Source organism: Bidens hawaiensis, unplaced genomic scaffold (genome assembly GCF_021521415.1).
Source record: "Bidens hawaiensis isolate Kalapana, Puna unplaced genomic scaffold, B.hawaiensis_p1.1 tig00003649_1, whole genome shotgun sequence".
Taxonomy (NCBI): domain Eukaryota; kingdom Viridiplantae; phylum Streptophyta; class Magnoliopsida; order Asterales; family Asteraceae; genus Bidens; species Bidens hawaiensis.
In genome coordinates, this window is record NW_027491208.1 from 879,001 (window position 1) to 896,875 (window position 17,875).

Genomic DNA, 17,875 nt, shown 5'->3' on the forward strand with positions numbered 1-17,875 from the left:
AGAACACAATGATTTCATCCAAACGGTTCAAACCGAATCACTCGGTTGACAAAGCTTAAAGCTTTCAAATTCTTTATTAAAATCAATCAACTAACTTAAAACAAAAGACTTAACAATCATATTTATATATAAAAATAAACATTTGGGCCGCCGACTTAATGGACTGGATGCTCCTGCAAACTAACATGCGGGATTTTTGGGTTAGCCGATACAAACGAAAGAGTACCCTCAACCACCATATCACCACCGGTGGCCATTGTTTCATCATCGACGACAGACTTTTCACCAGAAAAAATCGTTGAAGGCCCACTAACGTCGTTTTCCTTTTCTTCTTTCTCTCAAACGGGAACTCCGTTAATAGCTTGTACTACAAATAACCACTCGTCCGCATGAAAATCAACTCCATATCCATCGAACCTCGGTTCTTCATCGAAACTCGATTCGTCATCGAAACTCGATTCGTCATCGAACCTCTGCCTGTCTTCAAATATACACTCTTTATTGATTGGTTCGTATAACCAAGGTGGATTACTGTAAAACGGATGCTCCTCTCCGTCATCACCTTCGTCCCCAACGACGGTTCTAGACTCGGATTCTGCCTTGCGCATCTCCCGTTGTAACTCGAGATCAGGGGCATTTTTTCGGAGCCGTTGGATGTCTTCAAGATCGCGGACTCGTTGTCGGAGCCGTTGGATTTCTTCAAGATCGCGGACTCGATGTCGGAGTTGTTTGATCTTAAGATCTCGTGGGTCAGGATAAACTCCATCGCTGCCTCGGGCGGCGAATCTGCGTGGGCGTCGATTTTCTCCACGAGCACTTGAACCGCTAATGTTCTTGTCGATGCCTCGGTCGGCGACTCTTCGAACAAGAAAACGCCTGCCTTCACGTAGAGCCATTTGAACAACCAAAGCTCTGATACCAACTGATGCAGTTTTCAACTAGCAATCAAATGGCTCAAAAACACAATGATTTCATTCAAACGATTCAAACCGAATCACTCGGTTAACAAAGCTTAACGCTTACATATTCTTTATTAAAATCAATCAACCAACTAAAATCAAAAGACTTAACAATCATATTTATATATAAAAATAAACATTTGGGTCGGGCCGACTTAATGGACTGGATGCTCCTGCATCAACCAACTTCCTCCAACCGGTACGCGGATCAATCTCATCCACATATTTTTCTAGTTGGAACTTGAGGCTTGAAAAACTCAAACCCATAACTTACTTCATGAATGGTCTATGCGTCAAAGCACGAACATCCCATCGTGGCATTGAAAGAACATCAGTAATATGTTTGAAATACTGCATGCCGTTCTCCCACTTCACGATACAAACTTACTCCGATTTGTACATCCACGAGACGATATCTCCTTTGACGGTCTTCATGGCGTGTCCGACATTTTGTGACATCGTCTTTAACTCCGGTTTAGGAAGACCACGAGACGACACGTAACAGAGGATTATGTTAATAGCAACTTGTTTTATCAACATCAACACAAACCATAGGAAAAAAATAAAGAGAGAGAGAGAGAGAGAGTCATTGACATTATCCTCAAATTTTACAAGTCTTAAAATAGAAAAAATAGAAGTCCTAAACCGAGGACCGACCAAGTCCAAGATTACTTACTGTTAGACAGACGGGGATGATTTAATTTAGAAAATGAATAATAATAATATTATATGAAACAAGGAAAACGTTGACAAACAAATACTTACTTACCGCCGTCCAGACTGAGCTCTGAATTAATTGGCACATCAACTTTGACCATTTCATTTTCATTTTGTTGGTCTTCCCCATTTCCGACACCTTGGAGGATTTTGATCAAGATTTCATCTTTATTCATACAAGCTTCAATCTTTCTTCTGTATTAGGTAAGTTTACTGTTCAATCAAGATTTTTAACATCTGGGTCTCATTCATTTCTGTTTCTTTTCGCTTTTTTTTTAAATTTTATGATCTTGTATCACCATTTATATCAAGATTTTCTGTTTTTAATTTGTGTTGATTAGTGCAATAATATACATGTTCTTGATGCATCTTGTCTTTATGGTTTAATAGTTTCTTCATGAGAATAAGGTAATTATTAGCAAACATTAGTCAAGATTATATAAACTATTTCTGTTAAACCACAAAGGGTAGTTGCAAATTCTTTATTGATTGTGTGTGTTGAATATGGTTATTATGATCATTTCAGTTAAATAGGTAATAACTAGTGTGACACCTTGTATCTTTTTTCTTAAGCTGTAGGTGAGCTAAGATTTGTAAAGCTTTGTTTGAAAGATATGGGAGCGCGATCTTCAAAGAGTTCAACCCCTTATGCCAATGCGTATGGATATCATGATTTGAAGCAATCAAATTTGCAAGATGACTCGACTCCTTCAAGAAAGGGCGCCGATACTTCTACTCTTGAAAGAAAGCAAACAAAAGAAGAGGTTTTAAGTCCTAAAAGGAATGTGAGTGGCTTTAGTAGCAAAGAGGACGAGTTTTATGATGGGATCCCACGTATCCCTGCAACTTTGTCCGAGAAATCAAGATCTAGAAGCTTCCGGGTTGGTGAATCTTTTACATTGACTACTTTGTAAAACTATAGAATGTTAATTATAATTGTTACTAGATTATTATTAGGGTTCCTCTCTATTGTAATTACAAGATTTGGTTAATATGCAGTCTCTTTTACAACCATAGACTGGAATGATATACTTGTCCGTTTTGACTAGAGGTGTCAATCATGTTGTGTAGACAGGTTGCAGGCTGGCGGGTCGAATTGTTCAACCCGAACATGACCCGTTATTTTGTCAGTGCAAACAACATCAGCCTTTAACCCACACACACTTAAAATAGTGTAACCAGAGAACGACTTGTTTAACCCATTTAACTAAACGTGTCAAACGGGTTGGTGGGTAATAATCAAGTTGTAAACATGATAATCACATTGGTGGGCTGTAGAAAATTGGGTTAAACGGGTCATAAACCGGTTAGTGGGTCAACCTGTTTAACATGATGGGTTAAGCAGGTCAGCCAGAACATGACCCGTTTAAAAAACGTGCCAGATATGCCAATCCAAAACCTAATTATTTTCATGGTGTGTTTCGGGTCATGTCAGAAATCACCACCCCTAGTTTTCATACATACTAGAAACCTCTGGTTTTGACTCGTTACCCGACCTGTCTGGTCTGCCCGTATCACCATCTCTAACCATGATCTTATTCTTAATACTTTTAGGTGAGTGCACGCAAAGCCGGTAGCTTAGGTATTGAAAAAGCAGTGGACGTATTAGACACTCTCGGAAGCAGTGTAAAAAGTCTAAATTCAGGCAGTCCGTTCGTCACGGGACACACAACAAAAGGCAATGAACTATGCATTTTGTCATTTGAGGTTGCCAACACCATTATGAAGGGTTCTAGCCTTATGAATTCTCTGTCAGAAAGAAATATAAAACATTTAAGAGAAGTAGTTTTTGCTTCTGAAGGCGTACAAAAGTTAGTGTCTAAAGACGATGATGAGCTTTTAAGAATCGTTGCAGCAGATAAAAGGTTCATAAATTTTTTATTTGGTCGATGACCCATTTATTTTTCTATGCTTTAGTTAATTATGTGGGTTTTTCAGGGCCGAGCTGAAAATCTTTATTGGAGAAGTGGTTCGGTTTGGAAATAGATGTAAAGATCCTCAATGGCACAATCTGGATGTTTATTTTGAGAAGTAATTTTTGCAGTTTTGTATTTTTATGGTATATCTTGTAATTAGAGGTGGCGGTTATGATTCATTTATTTCTAAGCAGGTTGGTTTTAGTTGTGGTTTCGTCAAACGGGGGGTAAAAAAAAATAGCTAAAAGAGGAATGGTTTGAAAAGGTTAAAATTTGAAAATTGAAAGCCACCAGATTTATATTATTTTTTTAAGTAATAGCCATTTATAATAAGGTAGAAAATTGTGTTTGCGGGTAATCTGAACCATACTAGATATGACCCGTTTCGGGCAGAACACATTTTGACCCATTTCAGCCTGAACACTTTTTGACCCGTTTCATGCTGAGCACATTTTGACCCGTTTCATGCTGAGCACATTTTGACCCGTTTCAGCCTAAAACACATTTTGATCCATTACCCAACCTATTTGTCTTGCCACCTCTACTTATCAATTGTCACATAATTTTGACTTGGTTTTTGCATTTATTGATTTCCAGACAGGACCGTGGACTTACCCGTCCTAAGCAATTGAAGGCGGACCCAGAAGTAACAATGGACCAATTGCTAAACTTGGTTCAACATACAGCTGTAAGCAATCCAATTTATATATATTTTGCTTATTGGAAGCTAGATATAATAAAGCAAAAGTTCATAATAATTCGATAATCAGATGTTTGTGTGTTTGTCAAATTCTTAATTCATTTAAGGTATTAATAAATAAAATGACCAAAAAGAACTTTTATGTGAAGAAAAAGAGACATGCTCTATGTAACATGAGTGGAAGTCTTTAACAAAAATAGCAGACTTTTATTATTTTATATGGTATTAGAGCTAATATTTCATGTTTTGGGATGCAGGATTTGTACCGAGAGTTATGCATATTGGACAAACTGGAGCAGGATGAGCAAGAGAAGAACCAAGGAGTGCTTAATTCAACTCCCATTCCAAAAGGTTAAAACCGTAATTCAGTGATCTAAAAATCTAGTTGGAAATTACATCACAGGGTGGTTCCCAAGTTTGCAATGTTTGATTTGATGTATATTTAAACTTGCTGATAGGGCTGTAAGCGGACTGAACCGAACCCGACGAGACCTTGTCCGTGTTCGTCCGTTAAGCTTTTGTCGGACAAATGGACGGTTCACGAACACTCTACCAAACGAAAATTTGTGCCCGTGTCCGTTCATTAAGGAATTGAGTTTGTCCATGCCCGTTTGTGTCCGTTTGTTAGTATTGTAAACGGACGCTAACTGACACTAATGGACAAACGAACACTAACTGACACTAATGGGCAAACGAGCACTAATGAACAATAATAGACAAACAAACATAAATGATTACATAATAATTCCAAAAGAATAATCATAAATCACCACAAGTTCACCCACAAATTCGGAATTACACCATTGATATCGAAAAATACTTAACACTTAACATAGTAACCGGACGGACGTTACCGAACATTCACGAACAGTATTGAACAAATGCGGCCTTTATCCGTGTTCGTCCGTTAAGCTTACCGAACGAAATTTTTTTGTTCATTTATTAAGTAGACGAACATAAACGAACTTCCCGCCAAACGGACGTCCGGATGACCGGTTCGCTGACAGCCCTACTTGATGATACTTGATAGGGAAAAGGAATGAACTAAATTTGAAAACTTAACATAAAAGGAAATATAAATTGTAAGCTCGAGCTCCACTCAGGCTTAGCTCATGTATTATTTATCGATTTGTAATTATTTTATTCATATTCATGTATAATTATTTTTATAATATTTATATCTATAGCAAATATATATTATTTTAGTTACTTTTATCATAATCATGTATGTAATAATATCTTTCATGTAACATATATTAATTATATTAAATAAAAGTGTGTAATTATTTTTATAAATAGTCAAGCTCGTTATGTGAAGCTTGGGCTCGCTTATTAAATGAGATCCAATTTATGCTCGGCTCGATTCGAGATATATCGGGCGGCTCAGCTCGTTTACACCCCTATATAGCATACTTCTGTCATATGCTTCATATATCCGTCTGATCATTTATGAAATAGTTTAAAGACTCAATTAAGCCTATTGACATTTTGCAGGGCGTGAGCTGTTACTAATGCAAACACTGAAAGGCCAAAAGAAGCAAGTAAAACTTCTTAAGAAGAAGTCACTATGGTCTAGGAGTATGGAAGATGTAAGCCCGTTTGACCCATTACAACCTCTAATTTTTGTCATTGATTTCTACTTTTGAGTAATTGAAAATTCTGAAGTAACGATGGGCCGCGCTTACTATCTGATACAGGTTATGGAAAAGCTTGTAGATTCTGTCATCTATCTAAACCGGCAAATCAAAAACGTTTTTGAATCTGCATGTATGTCCTTCTCATGTGGTTTATATACGCACTGATTCATGAAAGTTACAAAAAAGTGCAAACTTTTACTAAAAACTAAACCTTTTCCTTGTAGAATTAACTATCTTTTATTAATGATATTGATTTAGGTCCGCAACATTTCAGTAGTTCTGTCAGTACTCAAATTTTAGACAATAATCAAACTTTTTCATTTAATTAATATGATAAACTAGAGGTGTAAGTTATCTAACACGAGATTCATGGGTCGGGATTAGTCTTAAAAGGGTTTATTTAGGTCCGTTTCAGGTCAAACCCACGGATACACTTAGCTAAACAGGTCGGGTTTGGTCAGTCTTACGTGTTCACAGATCGACCTGTTTAACCATGTATTGTTGTAACTCTCTTTAAAATGTATTTTATGTCACAATTTAAAGTGGTCGTCCCAAAAGTTATGAGAAATGGACATTAAGTTTTATAGTTAAACATACACATTTGCATTTTTTGATGTAAATTTGTAATTTTAGAATATATATAGATATGCAAAATGATGAAAAAGTTGGGTCACATGGTTCATGCCAACCCACAAATACACCTGTCGTGTTCAGGTTCATATATCTAGCACAATTTTTGGGCCCTTGTATAATTTTAGGGTTGATGTTGGTCGACGTGCCAACCCGTGAACATGACCCATCTAGCAGCATAAACTATTCGTTTTTGTTTATACTCACGTTATCTAGTCTTTTGATGATGACATATTATAATGCAGCATCAAGTGGTTGCCCAAACATGCAGCATAAACTTGGACCCGCTGGTCTCGCATTGCATTATGCTAATATTGTCCTTCAAATCGACTCCATTGTAAGTACACATGCTTCTTATTTTTCTTTATTAAAAGTTTCATTATAGGTTCTACGCAGAATCTTTCTTAAAATTCAATTTTGGTCTCTTTCGGTACCATTGTTTCACGTGGGTTGTTTTATATTAATAGGTTTCTCGAAGCAGCCCAATGACTTCAGTTGCAAGAGGCACATTATACCAGAGCCTGCCACCTGATATAGAATCGTCTTTTTGGTCCCGACTAGCTTCGTTTCGTGTTGATAAAGAGGTATTCTAATTGTTAACCCCATCTTCGGTTGAACAATTTTAACTTGATCTGGGAATTTCGACCCATTTGCTTATGAACAGGTCTAGGGGTGTACTGCATGTGCATGGTTCAGTAACTCGGTTTTGGGCTCAAACAGAATCAAAAACCAAAAATCCGGTTTTTGAGTTTTTGGAAACCGTTCAGTTTTTGTTTGGATTTGATTTGGTTTGGTTTCGGAATTTTTGGTTTTACCATTTGGGCTTGAAATTTTTAGGCCAAAAGATATTGACTCAAAATAATGAAATTTAGGCTTAAAACTTTTTGTTATTAAATAGTTAATTGATTATTATACATATAGGCTAACATTAGGTAACACTATTTATTAAATTCTTCTAGATTACTTAAAATTTAAAATTAAAAATGAAAATCCATAAATTCAGTCTGGTTCGGTATTTTCGGTTTTTATTTCATGCAACACCGAACAAAAAAGTTTGCCTTTCACAAAATCATAAAACGAAACCATTAGTTTTGGTTTGACTGGGCCGGTTTGGGTCAAATCGGGTTAAAAACTGGGTTCGGTTCCCACCTGGTTTCTTGGTCTCCTCTAAACGGGTCAATTAGGTTATGTTGTAAATGGGTCAAATTAAAATGTATAACTAATCAGGAAAAAAGTGAGATTGGTCAAACGGATTAACATGTCTAAGTATATTCTAATTGCATTAATTATTTACAAAATGTATTAAAAACAGGCCAAAAACGACATTGAAAATATATCATTTCGACCCGAAGTCTCGATTATGTTCACGAATTTTATAAAATTCGTTTCTGCAGCTCGATGTTCCCACTATCAAAGCCGAAATGGAAAAAACGCTCTGCTGGTTTTCTCCAGTAGCCATAAACACAGCAAAGTAAGTGGATTTGACCCGCTTTGAACCTTTGTCCATTCCAGCCAAGTCAAACTAATCAGTTTTTCTCCTCTTACAGGGCTCATCATGGTTTCGGTTGGGTCGGTGAGTGGGCGGATACCGGGTGAGTCACAAATTTGTTTGGGAATAATGTTTACCATTTGAATTTACACAGGTTGACACTGGTCAAATCAAAAAGGAAAATTTTTATGACTGCATCTAACCAGACAGGACAAATTCTGTTCTGGGCTGTCATATCTAACCCAGTGTGTTGTGTTCGGGTTGACTTGTTTAATCCATCTAGTTATAAAGGTTGACCCGCCAACCTGTTTAAATCAGGTCAGTTACTAGCCGTTGTTTTATAACCTGCCAACCCGATTAGTTACTAGCCGACCCATTTGACACGTTTAGATATGGATTAAACAGATCGTGTTCGGGTTACACGGTTTGAAGTGTGTGCAGAGGGTTGATGTTTTTGACATGAATATAAATATGGATAGTTATAGTTTCAAGATAGTGATCTAAACCCAATTGACCCGTTAGAGATAAAACATAACCCAAATCAGCCCACATAATTATAAACGGGCCAAAACTCATAACTGACATCTCTAGTTATTATCAAAAGCCACATGGGTTGAAACACCAAGCCTGTTTGTGATTTATGCAGTTCGGGCGGAGGTCGGAAGCCAAACGGGCTGAACGATATAAACCGGATCGAAACATTTAACCATGCGGACAAAGGGCCGGTGGAAGCTTATATCGTTGAACTGTTATTGTGGCTCAGTCATTTAACAAATAAGTTAAAGATAGATGCAGATATTGGGGAAGTTGGGTCAAACCCAAGCTCCCCAAAATTCGCAAATCTGAGGTCGTCGCGAATCACTCCTGCTAAATTGACGGTTCCAAACGAAGGTGATGATGATTTGGGGCATAGTGATGATCATATTGAGAATAAGATAGAAGGAAGTGAAGTAACTACTGTTGATATTCCGGTGGTTGACTTTGACTCCGGTCACGTGATTGAAAAAGCTGCAGGTGGTGGTGGTATTGACAGTGTGGAAATTGAACCTGTTGTGTGTTGACTTGAGCTTCTTGTATGTGAATATTTGTTATTATTAATTTTGTTGTAAAAAATTGTAATGGTTATACATAACACATGTAGTAAACCCTGGATACTTTAGTTTGTATGTATAATAAACTACAGGGGTTTGTAGTACGGGTGTTCACGGTTTATGGTGTAGGTTGAACTGTTAACTATGGGTTGGTTTTCCGATTTATAAAAATGATCGATTGAAATTATATTGTCGGTAGGGTTTACACGGCCCATGGCTGGTTCCAAGTCTTAAACTTCGAGCTTAACGGTTAAAGCCGGTTTTCTGAATCATAATAATAATTTTGTTTTGTTTTTTTTTCTACTTTAAGACGATATACAGCTACCCAACGTGCATTTTGCAATCTCTAATTATAGTTTTCTATTAGTTACTGGTGCTAATATTTTAGTTGAAATAAAACTAAACTTGATACGATCATAACTATATTATATAGTCTTAAGGGTCTTTTTTTTATCAGGGAAACTAAACTATATTCTGTGTTAGTTATAAATGAAACAAATTAATTTTGTTAATTATGTAAGTTATATAGAATTATGTAACTTACATAATTCTATATAACTTACATAATTAACAAAATTAATTTGTTTCATTTATAACTAACACAGAATATAGTTTAGTTTCCCTGATAAAAAAAAGACCCTTAAGACTAAAGCTTTAAACTCAATTATGCCAAACCTAATATATAGTATACCTACCATACATATTAAAGTGATGGAGGTCACACAAAGCATCAAGTTCAAATTAGATTTCAAGTGAGTTTTATATGGTTGGTTTTTTTTTTTTTTTTGCGTTTGTTTGGTATGAGGTAATGAAATGAACGTGGTAATAGAATTGGACACACGAAGGGAATGTGTTATTACCATTCCAATAAGATGTTTGGTTAACACATGAGAATGAAATGATTTAATTCTTGGCATTGTTTGGTAGTCGGAAACGAAAAAGAAAAAATAATAATAATAATCCCTTAGTTACAAAGCATAGATTCCAAGTAAACGACGTCGTATGAAGTAGATAGCTAAACATCTATTGATTCCGATAATAAACCTTCGTCTCTAGGGTTTTGTTATCTATCTATCTCCATTTCATTTGGGGGTAATTCCCAAATAGTTCATTTGAAGAGAGAGAGATTCCTAAAATAGTCCAAAAGTTGTTAAAATTCCCAAAATAGTCAATACAAACTTGTCTCCAACGTGACATTGGTACTCGTGACGTGAGATTTTGTTAACCACTCACAGTGTGATACGTGTAAAGGTAACGTGAAAGTTACAACCAAATATGTCTGCGCTGATAGTTTTCTGACCAAAATCATTTTATGAAAAACCATGGTTTTCGAATTAAAGTTATCGGCCCCGTGAGTTTTCAAAAGCTATCGGTTTCCGCGTTTCTTTGAAACTCATCGCCTCCGATGCATTTCAGGTGAATTTCATCTTTTTTTGCATAAAAAGAAGAGTTGTCAGAAAAGACAGATTTTTATACAAAGTATTTAAATTCTACGGTTTTTAGATGAAATTTAACTTTTTTTTGCATAAAAAGAATAGTTGTCAGAAAAAGATTAATTTTGATATGAAACTCATGTTTTTTGTATTGGAATTAGAGTTGTCAGATTCGATGAGTTTTGATATGAAACTAATATTTTTCCTTGAGTTTTGATATGAAATTGATCTTTTTCCTTGAGTTTTGATATGAAACTTATCTTTTTCGATGAGTTTTGATATGAAACTAATCTTTTTCGATGAGTTTTATTTGAAAAATATTGTATCTGATGTTTTTGAATTTAAATCTATGGTCAGCGCTATGTTTCGTATATAAATCAACTATGTCGATAAGTTTTATGAGAAACTAGTTTGGATGAGCCAGACTTATTTTATCGGCCGTCACAAACTCTCTAAGAAACCCGGACTGTTCATCTTCCAGCAGGGTACGGAACTGAACGATGTAGGTCTTCTTCCCAACCCGTGACACTATGTTGCAATCATAAAACGAACCGACGAACCCGAAACCTATATCAACAACTTCAATCCTATCACCTCTCTTAAATTTCATTGTTTTACAAGAGATTTTTGTTGAAATGGAAGAACATGTAAGGGAAACATAATATAACAAGGTTAAAATACACATTATTCGGATTTATAAAACTTTAATGAAAATCAACGGAGGAGATAAAATTCAGACGTAAATTATCGTTTTTTTTTTAATTTTTTTGAAATTATTTGTAAATTTATCGGTTTTGTTTAAACTTTTTTGAAAATTTATCGGTTTTGTTTAAACTTTTTTTGAAAATCATCGGACAAGACTAACTCCACTTCAAATGTATCATTTTTTTTGCAACTTTTTGGAAATTTCACGTAGGAGACGAAATTCACCTGAAATGTGTCGCAGGAGATGAATTTCAAAAAAACGTGAATTTCGTCTTTTTCTGAAAACTCACGGGGCTGATAACTTTAATTCGAAAAACCATTGTTTTTCAGAAAATGATTTTGGCCAGAAAACTATCGGCGCAAACAGGTTTGGTAGTAACTTTCACGTTACCTTTACACGTGTCACACTGTGAGTGGTTAACCAAATCTCACGTCACGAGTACCAATGTCAGGTTGAAGATAAGTTTGTATGGACTATTTTAAGAATTTTAACAACTTTTGGACTATTTTTTGAATTCTCCCTTTCATTTGGTACCTACGATACCAACACATTTTCTTCTCTTTCTCTTGTCTTCATTCGGTAATTACTTACTACATACATACATTTGATGTTATTGCTTTTATTTCAAAACGTAAAACCTAATAATTAGATAGTGATTTTGATTATATATAGGAATAGGAAATGGATGTTGCTGCTGTTGCTCAGATGACTGTCGCCGCCGCATCATCACGCGTGTTTCTACCACCGTTTGAAGGCCTTAAGCCCTCCTCAACAGTCAAGCTATCATCATTATTTGTATCATTTAGAGCGGGTGGTCGTACCTGTGGACTCCTTGTCAAAGCCAGATGCCACTATTATCGCTCCTAAGGTAGGTTAGCTTAATCTAGCTGCTTCATTTTAAGTCTTAGGCTTCTCTTTCGGAGTTTTTAGTATGTTTTATTTATTACTATTCTATTCTATTCTATTGTATTAGATAAGTTTGATATTTCCGTCTAGTATAAGCTCCGTTAAAGGTGTGCACCAAATCGAAAAAACTGAATTGTAGCAAAATATTACATTGATAATATCTGATCTTTGTAATGTTTTGCAGTACACTACATTGAAGCCGTTAGGTTGAAAAAAAAAGTTATTAACAATTATACCCATGATCGAGTAGAGATATTGTAAGGAACAGTTACTAGAATAGGTTTGATTAGATTGAGCTTCTCGGCTACTGCACAGGCATCCCTAATTTTGTATATATCCCACTCGAACACCCCCCCAAGTATAACGCGCGTCCCTCGTTGATAACCATGTTCATCGCTCACAGCAATTTCTTCGACCGACACCGCTTCATCATTTATGTAGTCGGGAAAATCACAAATCATTATATCTACATATTTCAAACCAAGCCGTTTTACCGACTCTTTTGCAGTTTGAATGATAAAATTTTTAGCAAACGGGTAACATGTAAATGACTGATCAGGTTGGAGCAGGTTGAGATCGACGGATATCGTGGTTGTAATTATAAATTCAGAACGATTCCATCGCATATCTTCCAAGGCCTTGCCAAGAAGCCTTTCGGCTTCTCCGTGACATTGATTGGAACCTGTGTGCAGGAAATTTATCCCGCCTCGGCGGCATGCCCTGAGTAACTCTTTAGCTTTATCCTTACTTTGCACGTGTCTCCAACCAAATGTTAATTCCGTACCATAAGATACAACCGAAACCCTTAATCTGGTGGAACCCAACCATTTATATTTCATTGTTTGCGATTCTTTTGGGGTGATAAGAAAATCCGGGGAGAATTTTTGACGATTTTTGCGGTGGCGAGAAAATCCGGAGAGAGTTTGTAACGACTTTTGCGGTGATGAGAAATCCGGCGGTATAGAATATTAGAATGTTTTACTGATTTGGGATTGATCCTTTGAAATCTAAATAGTTTACAATATGACCCCTCTATGTTTTAAAATTGAAAAATAACTATTATAGATATATGTTTGAACTTGAATGATAATGAAAATTAAATATTTTTTCTATATCTGTATTATATTATTAAGCATGACGAAAGAGTCATTTCATAATTACATGTTAAGGGCGAAAGGGACAATTCATAATTGGGTACAAAAAGTAATTTGTCAAAACCTCAATTCATTGTTAAAGCTTTTGATACAACTTAACGAAGCTTATCTATTTGTGAAATTACTCTTCCATCTCTTGGTATACAAAAGGTTTATCTTTACATAATTCGTTCAATCAATTCATGTTAATGAATCGTTTTCAGACAACCTTTTTACTTGACTTGGGCGACTTCATTGTTTCATTCAACTTCCATGCTACCTATTCAATTCTCATCGGTTACAATCTCACAAACACGTCATTGAAAAAATCAGACGACTGATGTACCTGTCATTGAAGACATATCTCATTAGTTATTCATCTTCGCCGGTATAAGTACATAGATTGAATTCGGTGTTCCATATCCCCCAATCCATTTCAATTGAATCCGATTTTAATCCCTCCAATTGATAGATTCCGCTCGAATGCAAGAGACTGAATTCAATGCTTTATCACATGGTAAACTTACATCATATATATTATCTTGCTTTTTGTTTTGAATGTTAATGTGCATTTTGGAATTTGTTTTAGGCTCAGGTGCACAGACAACATCTCTGTACCATTAAATTGTCATCTCTTTTGAGCCTATTGATGCTATATTTATTGCACGGCTTTCTTTTTCCTTTTTTTTGTAGGGTTTTAAACAAGAGTTTTTTGCTTTTAGATATGAGTATTTGTATGGTATGTGAGACAACGTTTGTTGTCATTGTAACATCCCGAAATTTCGAGAATAATATTTAAAATATTAATTGCGTCGAGAGAAATAACTGAGTTAGTGGGGGTAATAATAATAATAATAAAAATATGATATGATAAGTAGGCTTTTTAGATGGAATTAATTATTGACCAAAAAGGAAAGATGGGCCTTAGATACATAGGCTTAAGGGAGTATAAATACCCCTTAAACCCTAATCCTTTCCATATCTATCCATCTCTACATCATAGCCTACATAATCAAAAACACACACAAACACCATCCTATATCCCGAGTCAAGTTCCAAAGGTGAAAACCCGAGCTTGTTGGTGCTAGAACGTGGTGACGAACCAAACCAACATCAATACTAGATTGTGTTCGTGAAACGACTCGCTTAAGGTACGTTTATAATTAGATATTGTTCATTTAAGTCCGGATTCGCTTAGGTAATCCTAGATCTGTATGATAGTTTAATCCGCAGTGCAATCCATTGCAGTTTGATAGTTTAATCGTTAGCCTAAGAACCGTATATAAAGGTGAATCAAATACCCCCATTAAACGCGAATGTTTGGATGTTTGGGTGGTTAGGGTTTGTAGGCGCAGCTAATCCGAGTTCAATGATACCGAAATCATGTTGTTTCATCATGATTTGAAGGGTTAATTGCAGATATGACGAGCGTTGACTGTTCTTATTCTTATCGATTTTGACTTTGACCCTCTTAGTCAAAGTTTGGATAAGAGCAGATGCTAATTCGTTATGACAAATGGATCAAGATGACGAATCATGTAATTCGTTACTCACCCATTCTTTAAGACAAGATAACGAATTAGCTCACCCAGTTCGTTAAGTTAAGATAACGAATCAAGTGATTCGTTACTCACTCCGTTCGCTATATTAAGATAACGAATCAATTGATTCGTTACCCGCCAATTCGCTATGGTAAGATAACGAATCAAGTGATTCGTTACTTACCCAATTCGTTATGATAAGGTAGCGAACTAGATAACGAATAAAGACATGATAAGATAACGAAACAGATAACGAATCAGACTTAATTCGTTACAATTAATGAAAATAAATTTTTTTTAAGCTGACATGGCAGCTTGACCCCAGCCAGGGGCTCTGCCCCTTGGACCCTGCTAGGGGTTGCCGCTCCTAGAACCCCGCTTCCAGGGGCGCTGCCCCCGAACCCCTGTTCGTTGAGGGTAATAATTAAACTAGAAACACGATATGGGTAGTGATAGTTAAATTGATACGTGTAATTGTTATACAGTTAGTCGTGCTCAGCTCAAGAAAGGAATAACAATAAACGGTGAACGTAACCGCATTCAGGTGAGTTTCTAGCCCCATTTCCATGTTATGTTTTTCGGGGCTGCGTGCATACTCGAGTGATAGTTAATACACTTACCTTAAATGGTAAGTGTATGCCATGTATGATTTATATGCTAATTATGTGTATCATGGTTGTGAATGAAAGCTTGTCGGTACATGAACGATCTTCGGATATTGCACGTATTGACTTGAGCGGTACGTATACGAAAGGTAATTGTGTATGATAGATTTATGTACAACATATGGGTTTGTATAAATGATTATAGGAAGTATAGGGATATTACGGGTATGTAGAGACAATATATACGAAGATGAAGAAGTAAGAGATCAGACCCTAATAATATCTGAGATAGAGAAGAAAATAGGGATCAGGCCTTAACAATATTTGAGATAGACAAGAAAGGAATCAGACCTTAATAATATGTGAGATAGACAAGGAAAAAGGAATCAGACCCTACAATATCTGAGATAGACAAGAAAGGGATCAGGCCCTAATAATATCTGAGATAGACAATTGTAAGGCCCCGTTACCGGTAGCCCTACTTTCGTGTTGAATTTACTCATAAACACAGTTCTAAATATCAGAGTTAATTAAAACATTTACGCGGAATATAAAACTTCCATAAAACATTACATAATTCATAACTTGTCTCAAAACATCCTTTGTCTTTCAACATTAAAGCATTAAAATTAAAACATCATAAGTCTTCAGACGCTAGACTCTTGTTCAATGCCACGTGTCTCCTCAAGCGAGCTGCCTCATCCTACTCACCTGCGTGCATACTAAAAGTCAGCTACGCTGAGTGAGTTCTAGTTAATCATACACTATACAATACGCATAAACTTATATTCTTTCATTCATACTTTCATACTTTCATTCTTTCTTTTGTGTTAACTTACCTTCATATCTTACGTTATAAAGAACATTACGCCCTACATTCCTCGAGTATTATTAGGGCTCGGTACCCTCCTTCCTCGAGTATTATTAGGGCTCGGTACCCTCCTTCCTCGAGTATTATTAGGGCTCGGTACCCTCTTTCCACGAGTATTATTAGGGCTCGGTTTCCCTCTTTCCACGAGTATTATTAGGGCTCGGTTTCCCTCTTTTCACGAGTATTATTAGGGCTCGGTTTCCCTCTTTCCTCGAATATTAGTAGGGTTCAGTTCCCTAGTTCTCGAATATTAGTAGGGTTCGATTCCCTCTTCGTTACCATACAACCATACATCATACCTCGAGTATTATTAGGGCTCGGTACCCTTTTTCGTAACCATACAACCATGCAACCGTCATTTCCTTCTTTTATTAACTTTATCACGTTCATACACATAAGCATACATATCATACTTACCTTACACATAGCGTTACAACCTGACAGTACGTGCAATATCCGAAGATCGTTCACGTACCATCAAGCAATCATTCATACATATCATATCATCACATAAGGCATACACTTACCTCTTAGGATAAGCGTATGAACAAACATATTGAGTATGCACACAGCCCCGAAAACATAACACATAAATGGGGCTAGAAACTCACCTGAACACGGTTACGTTCACCGTTAATCGTAATCCCTTTCTTCAGTTGTGCACGGCTGACTGTATAACAAGTACACGTATCAAACAACTATCACTACTCATATCATCTTTCCAGTCTTAACTACTACCCACAACAAACGGGGGTCCGGGGGCAGCGCCCCTGGCAGCGGGGTCTAGGGGCGGCAGACCCTAGCAGGGTCCAAGGGGCAGAGCCCCTGGCTGGGGTCGAGCTGCCAGGTCAGCTTGGAAAAATTTTATTTCCATTAACTGTCTTAACACATTTTTCATTAGATTTTTAATTCATTTTCTAAACGAACTTGACTTTAAGCGAAGTTAAACCTTAGGCGAACTTAGCTTTAGGCGAAGTTATCAGGCGATCTTGGCTTTAGGCGAAGTTAAACCTCAGGCGAACTTAGCTCTAGGCGAAGTTATCAGGCGAACTTGGCTTTAGGCGAAGTTAAACCTCAGGCGAACATAGCTCTAGGCGAAGTTATCAGGCGAACTTGGCTTTAGGCGAAGTTACCAGTTAGACGAACTTAGCCGTAAGCGAAGTTATCGCTTTGAAGGCGAAGTTGCCCAGATGCAGGCGAAGTTGCCCAGATCAGCCGCTGTTTTAGTTTCTGACCAGCATTTCGAGCGATTTTAACACCCTTGCTATGGTTCGACATCACCCCCTACGTTCCCCAACCGTTTCCGGTCGTATATACGCTATAAAGCTCGGATCTTTAAACTTCAAAGATCAAGAATCATACCTTTTTGAGCTCATTTGGATCTCGTTTACTTGTTTAATCACAACCAACGCTCTCTCTCTCTCTCCCGGATCTGCCCGGTTCTTCCCTCGGCCGGCGGCGAAGTTGTGTGGTATGTGTGTTTTGGAGTGTGTTAGAAAAGTGATAGAATGAAAGATATTTTTGGGTTTAGGGGGTATTTA

The 17,875-nt window shown here is 36.7% G+C and overlaps 1 protein-coding gene across 1 annotated transcript; it reads left to right on the top strand.

The window, feature by feature from the left end:
- Nucleotides 1-1,799: 1,799 nt before the first annotated feature.
- On the top strand, nt 1,800-9,110 carry LOC143623962 (protein PSK SIMULATOR 1-like). Its single transcript, XM_077094740.1, has 13 exons — nt 1,800-1,880; nt 2,250-2,557; nt 3,231-3,541; nt 3,615-3,707; nt 4,190-4,280; nt 4,550-4,643; nt 5,787-5,881; nt 5,990-6,059; nt 6,805-6,896; nt 7,027-7,143; nt 7,954-8,030; nt 8,107-8,151; nt 8,695-9,110. The coding sequence occupies exons 2-13, from the start codon at nt 2,291-2,293 to the stop codon at nt 9,107-9,109; spliced, it is 1,767 nt and encodes a 588-aa protein (XP_076950855.1). The 5' UTR covers nt 1,800-1,880; nt 2,250-2,290; the 3' UTR covers nt 9,110.
- The last annotated feature ends 8,765 nt before the right edge of the window (nt 9,111-17,875 follow it).

Excerpts from the sequence above, each read along its gene's own strand:
- LOC143623962 (XM_077094740.1), top strand. The coding sequence starts at position 2,291 with ATGGGAGCGCGATCTTCAAAGAGTTCAACCCCTTATGCCAATGCGTAT. Across the intron at positions 2,558-3,230 it reads CAAGATCTAGAAGCTTCCGG|GTGAGTGCACGCAAAGCCGG; the intron begins GTTGGTGAATCT and ends TAATACTTTTAG. Across the intron at positions 6,060-6,804 it reads AAACGTTTTTGAATCTGCAT|CATCAAGTGGTTGCCCAAAC; the intron begins GTATGTCCTTCT and ends ATTATAATGCAG.